Raw genomic sequence first — 16,216 nt, 5'->3', positions numbered from 1 at the left:
CTGCCCCAACAGACATCTGTTAGTGTCTGGATTTAAGACCAACTCTGTGGGGGTATATTTTCTTGCGATTGGCCCATACTATCATGGTATAGAAAAGACCAATTTAATAGCCATTAGTTGGAAGATTCAAGTGGAACTTTCAAGTGTAGTGCTAACACTGTGTGATAAGTGTTTGGTGTGGATTTAACACAGCTGATGAAAGTCCCTTTAGCCCTGTAGCTTCCTTTGAGCTAAGTACGTGATCAGGATGGTAACTTTTTTTTTTTTTTTTTTTTTTTAGTAGCAGTAACTTCAGCCTATAGAATTAAGAGCTTTAGGACCTGTAAGCTATCCAACTTAACAAATTTCATTGGACAGTGGTAATACAGATGCTCACATTTTCAGCTTTGTCATGTTGGACTTCAGCTTTAGTTAGTTGTCAACAATTTGAATGCTGGCCCCTTTTACCAGGTGCATAGTAGAATCCTTAAGATAGTTGTGGGCAAACAGTGGCCTGTAATAGGTCTTTATATATCCTTCGTCTACAAGAGGCCTAGACTACTTCCCTGCTTAAAACACTCGGAACTGGTTGTTAATAAGGCTGAGAATTTGACCACCCTTGCCTCTGGAAGTCCTCCCCAACTTCTTATTTTGTTTTGCTCAAATAAGTTTGGGCTTGTGGTTAAACAGTTTTCTCAATTACAGCTTAATTAGCTGCATATTCTTCACTTGCACCTAAACTGGCCTGACTTGCATGTCAGAGCCCTAGTTATATTAGTGGTCCATCTAAAGTCAACCTTCAGGCTTCTGTATTTGTACCGTTTCACATCTCTGAGTGATTGATGTCTTAGAGTACTTGTTACAGGTCACGTTTTGATCCTAAATTATGTGCAAGGTGTAAGTGGGATATAAACCAGATGTTACGTTATTTACATATAGAATAATGCATTTTAACTCATGTGGTATATTGTTTTGCAGGTTATGGAACTCTGTGGTGCAACAAGGCTTGGCTATTTTGGAAGAAGCCAGTTTTACATTGCTTTGAAACTTGTAGCTGTGGCTCAGGCTGGTCGTCCTTTAAGAATGGATAGTTTAAATACAGGTAATTCAGGAATGACATAAATATTTTTGAACTAAAAATGGAATTTTTGTCATCATGTGGGTAATATTTTAGATTTAGTTCATATCTTTTTCAGTAGTGGCTCAAGTTATATTAAATCCAGGTTCAGTGGTTATCTCCCTGTCCTCAGAGGGCTTACAGTCTGAGTTTGTACCTGAGGCAATGGAGGAGGGTTAGGTGACTTGCACAAGATTGCAAGGAGCAGTAGTCTTGGGCAAATCACCCAACCCTGACTTGTCTGATATCATTAGGCTACTGCTCCAGTCCAGACTAATTTTAGTTAGAACTAGAACATGTTAAGCTACAAACTTGTTATTTTTATTGTATTGCTTTTTGTTCTTTTCAATCCAATGGAAATTTGAAAGAATTATACAAAAGGGGTTGAGATTGTCTGTTTTGTCTGTCTGGGGGTGAAATCACTCTGAAAATTTAATGAAATAGGATGAAAATTGGCACGAGGGAAAAAAAATCAGTAAAAAGACACGCTGAGTTTGAAAATGGGCCAAATCTGACAACCCTGTTGCACTTTGTTCCTATCAGCACAATCTCCTGCTCATTCCTTCTCATTTGGTTGTTCAGCTTGATAGTTCTCGTACTAGTACTGGGCAAACTTCTACGGTCTGTGCCCTGAAAATGATAGACACAAATCAAAGTCAGGTATACATATAAAGTAGCGCATATGAGTTTATCTTGTTGGGCAGACAAGATGGACCGTACAGGTCTTTTTCTGCCGTCACGTATTATGTTACTATGTTACTTATTTTAGTGTTGTTGTTTTCACTTTGTGGAATAATCTTCCTCCTGATGTCTGATTGAGATCTTCCTTTCAGAAATGCAAGAAATCCCTGAAGACTTGCTACTTTACTCAAGTGTTTTCCCCAGCTTAGTGTTTGTTTGTCCTTTGATTTTCCTAGGTTTTTGCTAGTCCTGTTACCCTTTTTCTCTGTTTGCTTTGGTTAGTCCCCGCTGGACACATTGGTACCCTCCCGCTGTCTTGCACTTTGTTTTCAATTCTGTCATGCCATTTCTGCCACCTTACTGTATCTTAAATTTATAATTTAGTCTACTGTAATTTTGTTTCGTTTCAATATGATGCTTTTATTTTACTTATAGCTGTTGAATTGTAACATAGGCCTCCTCTTCCTCCCGCCTCCCGCGTGCTATTAATTGATTGTACACCACTTAGATATTCACTTGATGAGTGGTATATCAATAAAGTTTGACTGATAGATGGATAGATGTGAAAGATAACATGTTCAAGAAGTTTATTCTTAAAATCCAAGGCAAAGCCCTTTCCAATGATTTCTAAGATTACTAGCCCCCTTCCCCACCTCCCCCCCCCCCCCACCCTCAATGAAAAAGGGTCACCACATGAATTGTTTACACATTGAATTGTATAGAACTGTTGTAGTCTTCCTAAGATTGCACTTGAAACAGCGTGTTTGGTTGGATTCAGGCAGGGGAATTTCTTAAAATATATTTTTTTCAAAAAGATTCCTTGTTTTAACAGGTTGTGTAAGGCCACCGAAAATAGAAGGAAAACTTTCTTTGAGACCATGTGTTTTGCAGTTGGGGGCTTTATTTTGACTACAATTCTCCTGTAAATATGTGGTCAAATTTTACCTTCCTTACCCCCCCCCCCCCCCCCCCCCCCCCCCCCGTTTGCTAACCCGTGCTAGTTGCTGCTGTATGATAATGCCGACACAGCCTATTCACTTTGAATGGGCTGTGTTGGCATTGCCGTGCCGCAGCCGCCAGCGGCAATGGGCATGCTTTGCAGTGTTTGCAAGAGCCGGCAGATTAGCACATTTGCCGGGTTTGACTGGGGCAGTACACCTGTCAAACCATAACGCAGGTGTCCTAAGGCGAGCTCAGGGAGGACAGAAACCTCCCGTGGAGCACAAGGGCAAAAGTTCGCTTGATCTTGATTTTCAGTATGAATACAGACCGTGAAGCGGGGCCTCACGATCCTTCTGACTTTTTGGATTTTAAACAGGAGGTGTCAGAAAAGTTACCAGAGGGATAACTGGCTTATGGCGTCCAAATGTTCATAGCGACATCGCTTTTTGATCCTTCAATGTCGGCTCTTCCTATCATTGTGAAGCAGAATTTACCAAGCGTTGGATTGTTCAACCACTAATCTCAGAAGCTTAGTGGAGATTGGGTGGCAGCACCGGTGGTTGGGAGGCTGGACTAGTACTGGGCAGACTTCTACGGTCTGTGCCCTGAAAATGGTAGATACAAATCAAGGTCAGGTATACATATAAAGTAGCGCATATGAGTTTATCTTGTTGGGCAGACTAGATGGACCGTACAGGTCTTTTTCTGCCGTCACGTACTATGTTACTATGTTACTCTGCCCCTTTTGCAATGGGCCATTTCGACTTTGGAAATGGGCGGGCGGGGGGGGGGGGGGGGGGCACGGAAGCCTTTTCCTTTTCTCCCTGCTCTGAACCATCAGTATCCGTGACCACTTTCCCTCAGTTTGTTCCTGCTGCTGGGAAGGGGTGAGGTGGGGGGGGGGGGGGCTTTCCTTGTCCACACACCTCTGCTTGCAGAGGAGGGGAGCTCCTGTGGGGGCCTTTGGGGTTTTCAGCTTCAGGTCTGACCCAAATGGTCATACAACCCTGCAGGAAGAGACTGGCCCCTAGTGGCCTGGATTTCCCTGGCTGGGCCCCCTTGTTGGGGCCAAGTGCTGCAAGGGAGGACTTTCCCCCATGAGAGGAGGAGGAGCACTTCCATGTGGTCTGCTGAGAGGAGCTCTCTGGTTTAATTGATGAGGTTACAAAGACTCTTGGTATGCTCAAAGCTCCAGCTGTGGACACCTCTGAGGGGCACTTGCTCTTGGAGGGCCTGGTGGGGCCCCAGAAGCATTTCCACTTTCATAAGGCTGTCACCCACATGATGCTGGTGGAATGCGAGTTCCTGGATGGGGCACACAAGAGGGCCTGGACTCTTGATTGCCTTTATTCCTTAGCCCCTGAGGAGGTGAAGAAGTATTGGGCGTACCCAAAGGTGGGTACCCTTGTCACAACAGTCACTAAAGTGTCCACTATCCCTGTTTAGGGCAGCTCAGCCCTCTAGGAGCTCAGTGACAAGTGGGTGGAGCAGCAGTAACATTTGGCCTTCTCAGTGGGGGGTGTCCAGTATCCAAGTAGCCATTTGTGGTGGCTCTGTGTGCACATGCTATGCTGCACTGGCTGCAGCAGCTACTGGAGTACCTTGAAGTTTCCCACTGGAATCTGGTGTGGCCTTACTGGCAGATGTCTTTTATGATTTGGTCCGCCTAGCTTCTCGCTCAGTGTGCTGAGCTGTGGTGGACCGTTGCTAGTCGTGGTTCCATTACTGGGTGATGGATGCTGCCTCCAACAAGCTGGTGGTGTGCAGGTTTGTCCTCTTCCTCTGAGTGGACCCAGATCACCTTAGATCAGTGGGTTCTGGAGACGGTCAAGAGGGGTTGTTCCTTAGTGTCTACAGCAGTTGAATCCAGAGACTTGTGGGTTGTGACCATCTACCGGCAAGTGGAGATAGAGAACGCTGAATTGCACTGTCTTATGGGATGGAATGCTCCTTGGCCAGTCAGCATTTTCTATCTCCAGCAGGCGAATGGATGGTCTCTCTAATGCTCCTGTCTTCATCTGGTGCTAGCTCCTGTTTTGGGCCCCAGTTCATGTGTAGCTTGGGGTGCTTGGCTGGGTGGTGCCACCTTTAGGGGGTACGCCCCGCCACCCTCCACCCTGCCTCCTTTCTCCTTCCTCATTGGCACCCTAACCACTAGGAGTGGCCTAGTGGTTAGGGTGGTGGACATTGGTCCTGGGGAACTGAGGGACTGAGTTCAATTCCCACTTCAGGCGCAGGCAGCTCCTTGTGACTCTGGGCGCAAGTCACTTAACCCTCCATTGCCCAAGGTACAAATAAGTACCCATATACAATATGTAAGCCGCATTGAGCCTGCTATGAGTGGGAAAGCGCAGGGTACAAATGTAACCAAAAAAAAAGGCAGCTAGTGAGCAGTTTTATTCTGCTCCTTTGATTCACTGTAACTTGGCTGCCGGAGGCTTTCGGGTTTCCCATTCAGGACTTGGAGGGTGTCAGTCCCTGGAGGTGTTTGCAGCAGCAGGAGGTCCTTCTGTGGTACTCCTGATGGCAGGCTCTATGGGTGAGTGTGCCTTGTAAGTACTTCTCCTTGTCGGGGTTGCAAGTTTTTGTCAGCGCTATTTTTAGAGACTCCCGAGACTGTTGAGCGATGCGCCCGCTGTACTCAGTGGAGAGCAGCAGTGAGGCCGAGCTTGAAAGGCTACACTGTCTCTCTGCTGTCGGGAGAGACTAGGAACACTAGGCCGCCATGTTTCCCACTCAGATAAGCCACGTGACGCATCTTTTCAAGGGGCAGACTGTTTGGCCGGTGGCCATTTTGCTGTGCAGTCTGACCTATTCTACCTGCGTTTTCAGACCCGGCACTTTGGCGGGTGTTCTCCCTTTGTAAGCAACGACATTTGGGCATATCTGTTGGAGGAAGAGGGTGCTTTACCTTCTTCCTGGAGTTTAACTCCATGTCTAGACCCAGCACAGACAGTACCTTTTTAGATCTCCCAGTTGTCTTGGGAACTTCCCGGTCTCCCCAGTTAGCCTGGATAGAATCCTTTGAGAACTGTTTGTGTGTGTGGGGGGGGGGGGGGAGGGGGGGTCTGGCCTCCTCTATGCAAGAGATCCACTTGAGGCTTGATTTTCCTCTGTCTTGCAGGATGATTAAAAGGTCAGGGCAGCTATGCCTATGGGTGCCAATGCAGCACCCGCGATTTGAACAGTTTGAGGGCAGTTCAAGGAGGTGTGCACTGCTTTTCTTGCCCTGGCCCATTCCGGGCTTTGTTTGGCACCTCTGATCACGCTTCTGCAGCTTATACCCGCTGAGTGGCATGCCTGGGTGGCAGTTTTTCCTTGTCTCTCAGCTGGGTTTCGATGGTTCAGTTCTAGTCCTCTTGTGGGGGCTGGTGGGATAGGGTCAGGTATCCACCTAGATGGATGAACGACGAAATCCTACAGATCAACAAGACAAAAAAACAGGAGTGGGAAGTGGACCAATGACTCCAGAGACTGGGACAGGAGGGTAAAACGAGAAAAAACCTTTATTACAGACTCCGTAAATGGTATATTAAAGAAGTTTTTTGTGTCCTGGAAGATAATATTCCTCCCTTTTCTCAAGTATACTGCCTCCCAGCAAAATCTGTGGAGGGTCAAAAAAATTTGGATCAAGATAATTTACCTTTGGATGTCTCAGATATTTTAGAGTCTTTGGACACTGAAACTGCGACACCTTCAACTTTGCTTGTTACGGTTACTCTTGTACCAGATAAAAATTGGTTGATGAAAATATTTTTTTAAAATAAGGATAAAACCTTTTTGGGTTTTAAAATCCAGATCTTTCTGGATGTATAAAGAGAAACTCAGAAGTGACGACGACAGTTTCTATTGCTTAAACCAGGAGTCCTTCAGATTGGTGCTACATTTTATTTACGTTATCTGTGTAAATGTGTAGTTGGGTACCAATCTGTCAAGTATGTTTTTTGGTTTTTTTTGGAACCTTCTCATCTCACTGTTTTTCTTGCAGGGAAACAGATCATAGGAGTTTGTTCCCTTGTGATAGGCTCAAAATTGAAAAGGAATTCTGTAACATCTCAAGTGTTAATTTTTCCTTTGCAATTTCTTTTGGTAAAATACTCCACTTTATGTAATCTTGGATCTATTTTGTGGACTTGAGTGATGCTTTCCTAGTTGTTATTTTGTAAGATAATCAATCTTTTTTTCCCTCTCATATTATTTGGGTAGCTACACTTTTCTGTACAAGTTATTTACTTGGTTGTAAAATTAAAATGATGATTAAAAAAAAACCGCCCTAACCTCTTTAGCCTGTCCTCATATGGAAGGAGCTCATCCCTTTATCATTATGTTCGCTCTTCTTTGAACCTTTTCTAATTCTGCTGTATCATTTTTCAGATAGGGTGACCAGAGTTGAACACAGTACTCAAAGTGAGGTTGCACCATGGAGTGATAATATTCTCGTCTTCTTTTGCATCCCTTTCCTAATAATTCCTAGCATCCTATTTGCTTTTTTTGGCTGCCGCCACTCACTGGGCTGAAGATTTCAGTGTATGTCTACAATGACACCTAGAACTTTTTCCTGAGTCTTGACTCCTAAGGTGGACTCTAACATCAGGTAACTATGATTTGGATTATTCTTCCCATTGTACATCACTTTGCATTTGTCTACTTTAAATTTCATCTGCCAATTGGATGCCCAGTCTTCCAGTTTCCTAAGGTCTTCCTGCAAATTTTAACATTCCGCATGTGTTTTGACAACTTTGAATAGTTTTGTGTTATCTGCAAATTTAATGACCTCACTCATCGTTACGATTTCCAGATCATTTATAAATGCGTTAAGTAGCACCAGTCTCAGTACAGATCCCTGCGGCCCTCCATTATTCACCCTCCTCCATTGAGAAAAATGGCCATTTAACTCGAGCCATTTAACTCCAGCCTGTGTTTTCTGTCCAATAACCAATTCCTATTCCACACCAGAACATTGCCTCCTATCCCATGACTCTTTAATTTTCTCAGGAGTCTCTCATGAGGAACTTTATCAAAAGCTTTCTGAAAATCTAGATAACACCAAATCAACCGGCTCACCTTTATCCAAATGTTTATTCACACCTTCAAAGAAATGAAACAAATTGGTGAGACAGGACTTCCCTTGGCTGAACCCATGCCGATACCTTCCCATTAAACCTTGTTTGTCTGTGTTCCATAATTTTGTTCTTTATTATAGTTCCTACTGTTTTGCCTGGCACTGAAGTCAGGCTTACAAGTCTGTAATTTCCCGGATCACCCCGGAACCCTTTTTAAAAATCGACGTTCCATTGGCCACCCTTCAATCTTTCAGGTACTACAGATGATTTTAATGACAGGTTTCAGATCACTAAAAGCAGATCTGCAAGAGCAATGATCTTGACTTAAACTTGACAAAAGAATTGTAGGATCTACCTGATCGAATGCACTTGATAAATTAAATTGCATTAGTATGGCTCTCTGACCTCCACAGAGCAATGATCTTCCATCTGCTAATAAAGAATCTAATACAGTTCAGGTTAAGTTAATTAGATTTTGTCTACTTCTATTTATATCAAGCTGTAACTTTGTGGAATTATTTACCCCTAGAACCTTTTTGAAATTATCTAATTTTTAGGAAGTCGCTTAAGATTTTTTTATTTAGGAAATATATTAGCTCCATGTTCTGAGATGTCTGTTTACTTGTTGGACCTTATTCTATACTAGTATAAAAGGCCCGTTTCGGAAAGAAATGAAACGGGCACTAGGCAGGTTTTCCTCTTAGTGTGTATGTTTGAGTGAGTGACTGTGTGTGTGAGAGTGACTGTGTGTGAGAGAGAGAGTGACTGTGCTATTGTGTATCACATAGAGATTGAGATGGGGTGCTTGTGGGTGTGTGTGTTTCAGAATGACTGTGTGCGAGTGCGTATGTTGGACAGAGTGAGTGAGAGAGAGTTTTCTCAGAGATAGTTTGTTTGACAGCAAGTCTGGTTTTCCCCCTTCTCCCTTCCCTCCCCATCCTATCTTTCCCTTCCGTTGGCCTCCCCCCCTCCTTTTCCTCCCTCCTCCTACTGAGTGAGTGTGAGCCCCTCCCCTCTCGCAGGGTCCCCACCCCCATCTCTCTGGTGTGAGGACCCCCTCCCCGCCTCCTTTTCCCTCTGTTAAGTGTTTCTGTCTTCCTTCCATGACTTGCTCCTCCTCCATGCTTGCGTTATTGCAAGAGATCGGGTAGGCTTTCCATTCCGAAATACCGAGGGGGTTCCGGCATCTCCTCCAAGTCCTCTGTCATCGCTGCTGTGTGTACCGCCCCACCCTCGACGTTGTCGTGTTGTGACGCGAGGGCGGAACTACATTTCCCTTTTTTTTTTTTCTTGTTGCCGCGCCGGTACTCCTCCATTGGGAGTTTAGACCTCCGTTTGTTTCTGTTTTTTGAAGCGCGATTCTTTTATGGCGATTGACCCGCCCCTCGACGTCATGACATTTAGACGTGCTTGACGTCATGACGTTTGGACGCGAGGGCGGAGCTTACAGAGATGGAGCTTGAGCTTCAGAGGTTACAAACCCTTCACTGAAGCCACAGAGTCAGCTTCAGAATGTTGAGGTTGGTTTTTATTATATAGGATATTTAGTTTGATTAATTGCAATTAATTATTGTGTATCTTCTGAACGATTAGTTCACTCTTTATACTATTGTAACCCACAGTGAACTGTTTGTGGTATTTGTGGACCATAAGTTCTATGTAATGTAATGTGCTGTATTGTTTGTGGAACCCTGAGAAAAATGTAAGATGTTAAGTGTCTATAAATGAGTTCAGTTGATCACTAGATCCTCCATAATTTTGATACTACTACTATTTAGTACTACTTATCATTTCTATAAAGGAATGGAGGCCACTGGTCTATAATTGGTAACATCTGGTCCTAATTTACTCTAAGAATTGGAGTCTACATAATATTGCCCCTATACTTTGGTTAAAAAGCTTGCTGCAGGTAATTTTCCACTCTCTTAATATACTGAAAAACAATTGGGGAGCCACTTTCATGATGTAAGGAGGACAAATATCCAGTGCACAGAATGAGGTTTTGTATTGCTTAAAACTCTCTCTTAGTTCTGCCATATTAATAGGTGGAGTGAATTTAAACATATTAGCTGGAACTGAATCTGAAACAGCATTATTGTTCTGAAGACAGTTTCTTCTGTGTCATTACTATGTGCTGTTTATTTTTAATTTTCATTTGATATGTGCATAGAAAGATGTCTTGGTTTGTTGGGGCGTATTTTTAAAAGACTAAAAACAAAAGTTTCCTTGTCATCAAGCAGATGAAGCCATTATGTAGGGTTGTGTCCATCAACCAGCAGGGGGAGATAGAGAGCACTCAACTTTTCACAGTGCCTGATGGCCAGCTAACTCCACTGCCTCTTCAGTATTCTCTATCTCCCCAAGCAGGGTGGCTGCAGCTTCTTCGAGCTCCATCAAAAATCTGCCTGGGGGTGGCTCCTGGCTTGCCAGTTGTTAGCCGGGGTGTTGGAGGCTATAGCAGCTTCACTTTGAAGTCACATAGGTCAGCCCTTTCCCTGCCTTACCCATGCCCCCGTGGATGTGGACATATTAGCTTGCTTTTCCCTGTCCTTTCCCACTCAGTGGATGCAGGCACATTGGTTCGCCTTTCCCTGCCTTTCCCACTTATCTGAGCCTCCAGAGTGTTTTTATTTACCTCTTTTGCCTCTGCTTTCCTCACAGCGTTAAAATAAATAAATACATAAATAAAGTTGCGTCACGCTTTAGCGCAGCGATCTTGGAAAAGAGGTTTTATTTCTTGAGATTCTTCTGCAGGACCGGAGCTGTGATACTCGGTCTAGTGAGGTAAGAGTGTTTTCTGACTCCTCCGGGGTGGGCCCGCGATCGGGACGTTTTTGGCACGAACCGCCATTTTTGAATTTTACCGCCGTTTTCAGCGATGGCTGCGGAGACTGTAAAGCGCTGTTCTAAATGTGGCAAGCGCAAATCAGCAGCGGGGCTCTGTAATTCGTGTTGTACAGATGGTGGAGCTGGCCCGAGCATGGCGAGCGGCGATCTTTTGCGCTCTGAGCTGGCAGCGCACGCCATTTTGGATTTTCCATATTGCGCGGCCTCCGTTGCGACGGAGAGCCCTGAATCCGGGGGGGGGGGGGGTCCTCTGAGTGAGGCTAATAATAGAGCTGATAGCCCTGGGCAGGATCTGGGCGGTCAGGGAGCGGTTTTCTCCCCTGATTTTGTTTTAATGCTGCATAGGGCGTACATGCTTAAAAGAGCTCTTCCACAGGGATCTTCGAACCCTCTGCCTGCCCCCCCCCCCCCCAGTGGATCCTGGCCTTTTGGAGTTGGCTTTGCCTGTTTCTTATCCTCCTGATAAACACAGAAGGGCTAATTCCTCTTCTGAGTGTGGCGCACCCCCCTCCCCCCCCGTGGTCAGGCTGTGAGGATTCTGAGGGGTCTGGCAGAACTTCTTGGGCTGAGGAGCCAGAGTCGGGTGCAGAATTGCCACAGGAGCTTGATGATCCGTCTGCGCTAAGAATTTCCACCGCGAGGAGCTGCCAGCGCTTATTTCAGATGCCTTACAAGCCCTCTCGATTGAAGATCCTGGGAGTGGCACAGCCTCCGCTGTTAATCCAAGGATGGCTAGTACCAGAAAGCCTGCTCGAGCCTTTCCTTTGCATGTCTCCATCCAAGAGCTTATTTCGGCTCAATGGGCTGACCCCGAGGGACCTTTGAAGGTTGCCAGGGCTATGGGGCAATTATACCCTCTGAGTGAGGAACATTTGGCTCGCTTTGCAATGCCTAAAGTGGAACTACCCTCCCTGTTGAAGGAGGTGTTGCCCTGAAGGATATTCAAGACCGCAGGCTTGATTCAGCTCTGAAGCGGTCCTTTGATTTGGCAGGTCTCACTGTTCGGGCGTCTGCATGCAGTTGTTATGCTGCTAGAGCCTGCCTGGCTTGATTACAGCAGGCAGTGGAACAGCCTGGTGATGGAGCGGAGACCTTATCTGAAGTGGCTCCACGGATGGAGTCGGCCTTGTCCTTTTTGGCTGATGCCCTTTATGATATGGTCAGAGCTTCGGCTAAACAAATGGCTGTAGCAGTGGCGGCTCGCCGCACTCTTTGGCTACGACATTGGGCGGCGGACATGGCCTCTAAGCAAAGGTTGGTGAAGTTGCCCTTTCAAGGCCTTCTCCTGTTTGGTGAGGAGCTGGAAAACATTGTTAAAGGCCTGGGGGATTCCAAACCTCAGCGCTTGCCCGAAGATAGGCCGAAGCCTTCCTCTAAGGGTCAGGCAGTCCGCTCCTCTTACAGACCTCGCTTCCGTGAAGCTAGAAGGTACCGGCCAGGGCGTGCTGCTGGGTTCACTTCGCGTGCCCGCTTTCAGCAGAGAAACTCCTTTCGCTTGGACAAACGTTCCGCAGCTGCCGGTTCAAGGCCTGGAGTTCAGGGGTGACCCTCTTAATGATGGTGCGCTGGCCCCCTCCTCGTTTCCTGTCATCGGAGGAAGACTTTCCCTCTTTTTCGAGGAGTGGGCCAAAATCTCCGCAGATCGGTGGGTCTTGGACCTGATCAGAGACGGATACCGAATAGAATTCAATGCCCTGGTGAGAGACGTGTTTGTGGAGTCCCGATGCGGTTCTGCCGCCAAACGGGGCGGCGGTAGAGGAGACTTTGCACAGTCTGTGCCAGATAGGGGCTGCGACCCCGGTGCCTCCCACCGAACAAGGTTTAGGCCGCTACTCCATTTACTTTGTGGTGCCACGAAAAGGCCGGTCTTTTCGCCCGATCCTGGACTTAAAAGAGCTAAACAAGTCCTTAAGTGTGCGGCATTTTCACATGGAAACCCTGCGCTCCGTCATTGCAGCGGTACAGCCAGGAGAGTTTCTCACGTCTCTGGACCTGAAAGAAGCTTACTTGCACATAGCAATTTGGCCCCTGCACCAGAAGTTTCTGTGGTTTGCGGTATTGGGAAAACATTTCCAGTTTCGGGCCTTGCCTTTTGGCCTCGCCACAGCTCCCCGAACCTTCTCCAAGGTAATGGTGGTAGTAGCTGCCTTTCTCAGGCGGAGGGTATCCGGGTTCACCCATACCTAGACGACTGGCTCATCAGAGCAGACTCAGAAAAAGAGAGTCATCTAGCTACAGCCAGAGTGGTTTCAGTCCTTCAATCTCTGGGCTGGGTCGTCAATATGGCCAAAAGTTACCTGACCCCCTCGCAATCTCTAGAATATTTGGGGGCCAGGTTCGACCAGCCTCGGCTATGTGTTTCTTCTTCCCGAGCAAAGGCGGTGCAAGCGTCAGAATCGGGTCCGTCTGCTCCTGAGGATGCCCGCCCGCGAGCTTGGACATTGTCCAGCTGTTGGGATCGATGACGGCCACCTTGGAAGTGGTGCAATGGGCGAGAGCGCACCTGAGACCTCTACTTCAACGATGGTCTCCAGTATCTCAGGATTATCAGTGCAGATTTTCTTGGTTCCCTGCGGCCCGCCTCAGTATGGAGTGGTGGCTCTCGGACAGCATGTTGCGGCGGGGAATGCCGCTGGCGCTCCCCGATTGGTGCCTAGTGGTGACAGATGCCAGCCTGAAGGGCTGGGGTGCACATTGCCAGGGGAAGCATGGCCAGGGTCTATGGACGCCCGACGAGTCGGAGTGGTCTATCAACCGCCTGGAGTGGAAAGCGGTGTTTCTGGCTCTTCTGGCCTTTCAAGTGACCCTGGAAGGATTGGCTGTCCGAGTGATGTTGGACAACACGACAGCAGTGGCCTACATAAATCGACAAGGCGGCACTCAGTGCAGAGCTCTAGCCGCGCAGGCCGAACAAATTTGCCACTGAGTCGAGTTGCATCTATAGTCCCTGTCAGCAGCTCACATTGCAGGTCAGAGCAACGTGCAAGCCGACTATCTAAGCAGGCATCAGATTGATTCAGCGGAGTGGGAACTAGCAGATGATGTATTCCTGCAGATATGTGCCAAACGGGGCAAGCCAGTGATGGATCTTATGGCGACCAGTTCCAATGCCAAAGTCCCGTGCAGCAGACGGAGGGATCCTCGCTCTGCCGGGTTGGATGCCTTGGCTCAACCCTGGCCTCGGGGCTTGCTGTATGTCTTCCCGCCGTGGCCCTTGATAGGACGAGTGCTCCTGCGGATTGGCTGCATCTAGGAGAAGTGTGCTCAGCGCCCCAGATTGGCCCAGGAGGCCTTGGTATGCGGACCTCCGACAGATGCTGTTGGAGGCTCCCTTTCCGTTTCCTCTGGTTCCGCACCTGTTGTCACAGGGTCCGGTGGCCATGGAGGACGCATGTCGCTTTGGTCTTATGGCATGGCGATTGAGAGGGCGCAATTGAGAGATAAAGGCTACTCAAATAAGGTAATTTCCACTCTCCTGCAGGCCCGTAAGCGCTCCACTTCCGTGGCTTATGCCAGGATTTGGGTGCCAGTTTGAAGTCTGGTGTGTTTCAAGAGCGCTTTCTCCATTGCGGGCTTCTGTCTCGCCGATTCTGGACTTTTTGCAGGATGGTGTACACAAAGGCTTGGCCTATAATTCCCTGCGGGTGCAAGTGGCAGCATTGGCCTCCCTGCGTGGCAAGGGTTGAAGGCGTGACCTTAGCTGCTCATCCAGATGTGGCACGGTTCTTAGAGGGGTGCTTCGGCTCCGTCCTCCCGTGTGGGCACCTTGTCCAGCTTGGAACCTGGGGTTAGTATTGAAGGCCCTTCAGGGGGCTCCCTTTGAACCGCTTCGGCGTGCTTCAGAGAAAGATTTGACACTGAAGGCCGTCTTTTTAGTGGCCATTACCTCGGCGAGACGGGTGTCAGAGCTCCAGGCGCTGTCCTGTAGAGACCCTTTTCTGCAATTCTCAGAGTCAGGGGTCACGGTTTGGACCGTGCCTTCCTTCATTCCTAAGGTGGTTTCAGCGTTTCACCTAAACCAGCCTGTTTTTCTTCCCTCCTTTGTTGAGGAGGAGTTTCCAGATTCATTTGGGCAGTTGCACCTTTTGGATGTGCGCAGGACTCTGTTGCAGTATCTGCGAATTACAAATTTTTTCAGGACCTCTGATCATCTTTTTTTGCTGTTTGCAGGTCCTCGCAGTGGGTCTTCAGCGTCTAAAGCCACTATTGCCCGTTGGCTCAAAGAAGCTATCTTTTCAGCATATCTGCTGTCTGGCCGGGCTCCGCCTGAAGCCTTTAAGGCACATTCCACAAGAGCGATTTCCTCTTCCTGGGCGGAAACTGGAGCACTATCTCTTCATGAGATTTGCAGTGCTGCAACATGGGCTTCTAAGCTCTCTTTCGCCCGACATTACAGGCTGGATGTGGCTGCTAGGAGGGATGCGCGTTTTGGAGCACAGGTGCTAGCGCGTGGTGTGGCTTGTTCCCACCTTATTTAGGGATTGCTTTGTTACATCCCATACATAATGGCTTCATCTGCTTGATGACAAGGAAGGGAAAATTAGGTTCTTACCATGATAATTTTCTTTCCTTTAGTCATAGCAGATGAAGCCATGAGCCCTCCCTGTATGATTGTCTGTATTGCAGTGATTCTGATTTTAGGTGCTGTTCTTGTTTCCTGAAGTTATATTCCTTCCTTGGGGAGTCGGAAAACAGTCTTCAGTTATAGGAGGATGAGTTCATTCCCTCCAGTTCATGTTTTGGGAGAATGAGTTTATTCCCTCCAGGAGGATGCAAGTATTCCCTCCGTTTATACAAAGTGGAGGACGAGTTTATTCCCTCCAGGAGGATGAGTTCATTCCCTCCTTTTTTGAGTTTATGCCCTTGTTAAGGGGCCATCGTTCGCTGTGAGGAAAGTTCATGTTATTCCCATTGCGGTTTGCCATACTGCTTTGGAAGCTTCAAATACTGAAGAGGCAGTGGAGCTAGCTGGCCATGAGGCACTGTGAAAAGTTGAGTGCTCTCTATCTCCCCCTGCTGGTTGATGAACATAACCCATACATAATGGCTTCATCTACTATGACTAAAGGAAAGAAAATTATCATGGTAAGAACCTAATTTTCCCATTTCTCCAAGGTGGAGAACTTGCCCATAGTTACTGATCAGATCTGTTGTTTCATTTCCCAGAAAAAAAGATGAAACTGGATTGGTCACTATGGGCAGGTTTTGTGGAGAACTTTTTTCTCCTGTTTTTATAAATGAGCCTGTCTCTCAATTTTAGGAACACACCACCTGTCAAGGAGCCATTTTATATGAGATTGAAATATAACAGATTATTCCAACCGTGTCTTGGTCTGTATGCTAGTTGCAGTGACCTGTATTTGTTACTAGTAAAAAAGGCCCGTTTCTGACACAAGTGAAACGGGCGCTAGCAAGGTTTTCCTCGGAGTGTGTATGTTTGAGAGAGTGTATGTGAGAGTGACTGTGTGTGAGAGAGTGAATGTGCGAGTGTGTGTGTGTGAGAGAGAGAGTGAGTCTGGGTGCGAGTGTGTGTGTGAGAATGAGAGTGTATGCAAGTGCGTATGTGAGACACAGTGTGAGAGAGAGA

At 47.0% G+C, this 16,216-nt stretch overlaps 1 protein-coding gene across 1 annotated transcript in view; it reads left to right on the top strand.

Moving 5' to 3' along the window:
- REPS1 (RALBP1 associated Eps domain containing 1) overlaps window positions 1-16,216 on the top strand; it is a 294,751-nt gene that overhangs the window by 19,267 nt on the left and 259,268 nt on the right. Inside the window, 1 exon segment of the mRNA XM_030198532.1 lies at window positions 958-1,081. Within this exon segment, the coding sequence (XP_030054392.1) occupies window positions 958-1,081 (124 nt within the window).

Source organism: Microcaecilia unicolor, chromosome 3 (assembly GCF_901765095.1).
Source record: "Microcaecilia unicolor chromosome 3, aMicUni1.1, whole genome shotgun sequence".
Classification (NCBI taxonomy): Eukaryota; Metazoa; Chordata; class Amphibia; order Gymnophiona; family Siphonopidae; genus Microcaecilia; species Microcaecilia unicolor.
This window is presented reverse-complemented; position numbering and strand designations above follow the sequence as displayed.